We start from the raw sequence: 428 nt of genomic DNA on the forward strand, positions 1-428 counted from the left end.
CCCTCCACACCCCCATGTACTTCTTCCTCCTCAACCTCGTCCTCCTCGACCTGGCCTCCATCTCCACCACTGTCCCCAAAGCCATGGCCAATTCCCTGTGGGACACCAGGGACATCTCTGACCCAGGATATGCTGCACAGGTCTTTCTGATTGTCACTTTCATTTCAGCAGAGGTTTCTCTCCTCACCGTCGTGGCCTATCCTCCTCGACCTGGCCTCCATCTCCACCACTGTCCCCAAAGCCATGGCCAATTCCCTGTGGGACACCAGGGACATCTCTGACCCAGGATATGCTGCACAGGTCTTTCTGATTGTCACTTTCATTTCAGCAGAGGTTTCTCTCCTCACCGTCGTGGCCTACGACCGCTACGTTGCCATCTGCAAGCCCCTGCACTACGGAACCCTGCTGGGGACACGAGCTTGGGTCCA

General features: G+C 56.8%; 1 protein-coding gene across 1 annotated transcript in view; it reads left to right on the forward strand.

Annotated features, from left to right (window-relative positions):
• Positions 1–428, forward strand: part of LOC104495074 (olfactory receptor 14C36-like) — a 1,386-nt gene that overhangs the window by 272 nt on the left and 686 nt on the right. Inside the window, exons 2-3 of the mRNA XM_010137995.1 lie at positions 1–140; positions 301–398. The exon at positions 1–140 is cut by the window's left edge and continues 1 nt beyond it. Of these exons, the coding sequence (XP_010136297.1) occupies positions 1–140; positions 301–398 (238 nt within the window). The remainder of the gene's footprint in view (positions 141–300; positions 399–428) is intronic.

Source organism: Buceros rhinoceros, unplaced genomic scaffold, assembly GCF_000710305.1.
Source record: "Buceros rhinoceros silvestris isolate BGI_N320 unplaced genomic scaffold, ASM71030v1 scaffold11076, whole genome shotgun sequence".
NCBI classification, from domain to species: domain Eukaryota; kingdom Metazoa; phylum Chordata; class Aves; order Bucerotiformes; family Bucerotidae; genus Buceros; species Buceros rhinoceros.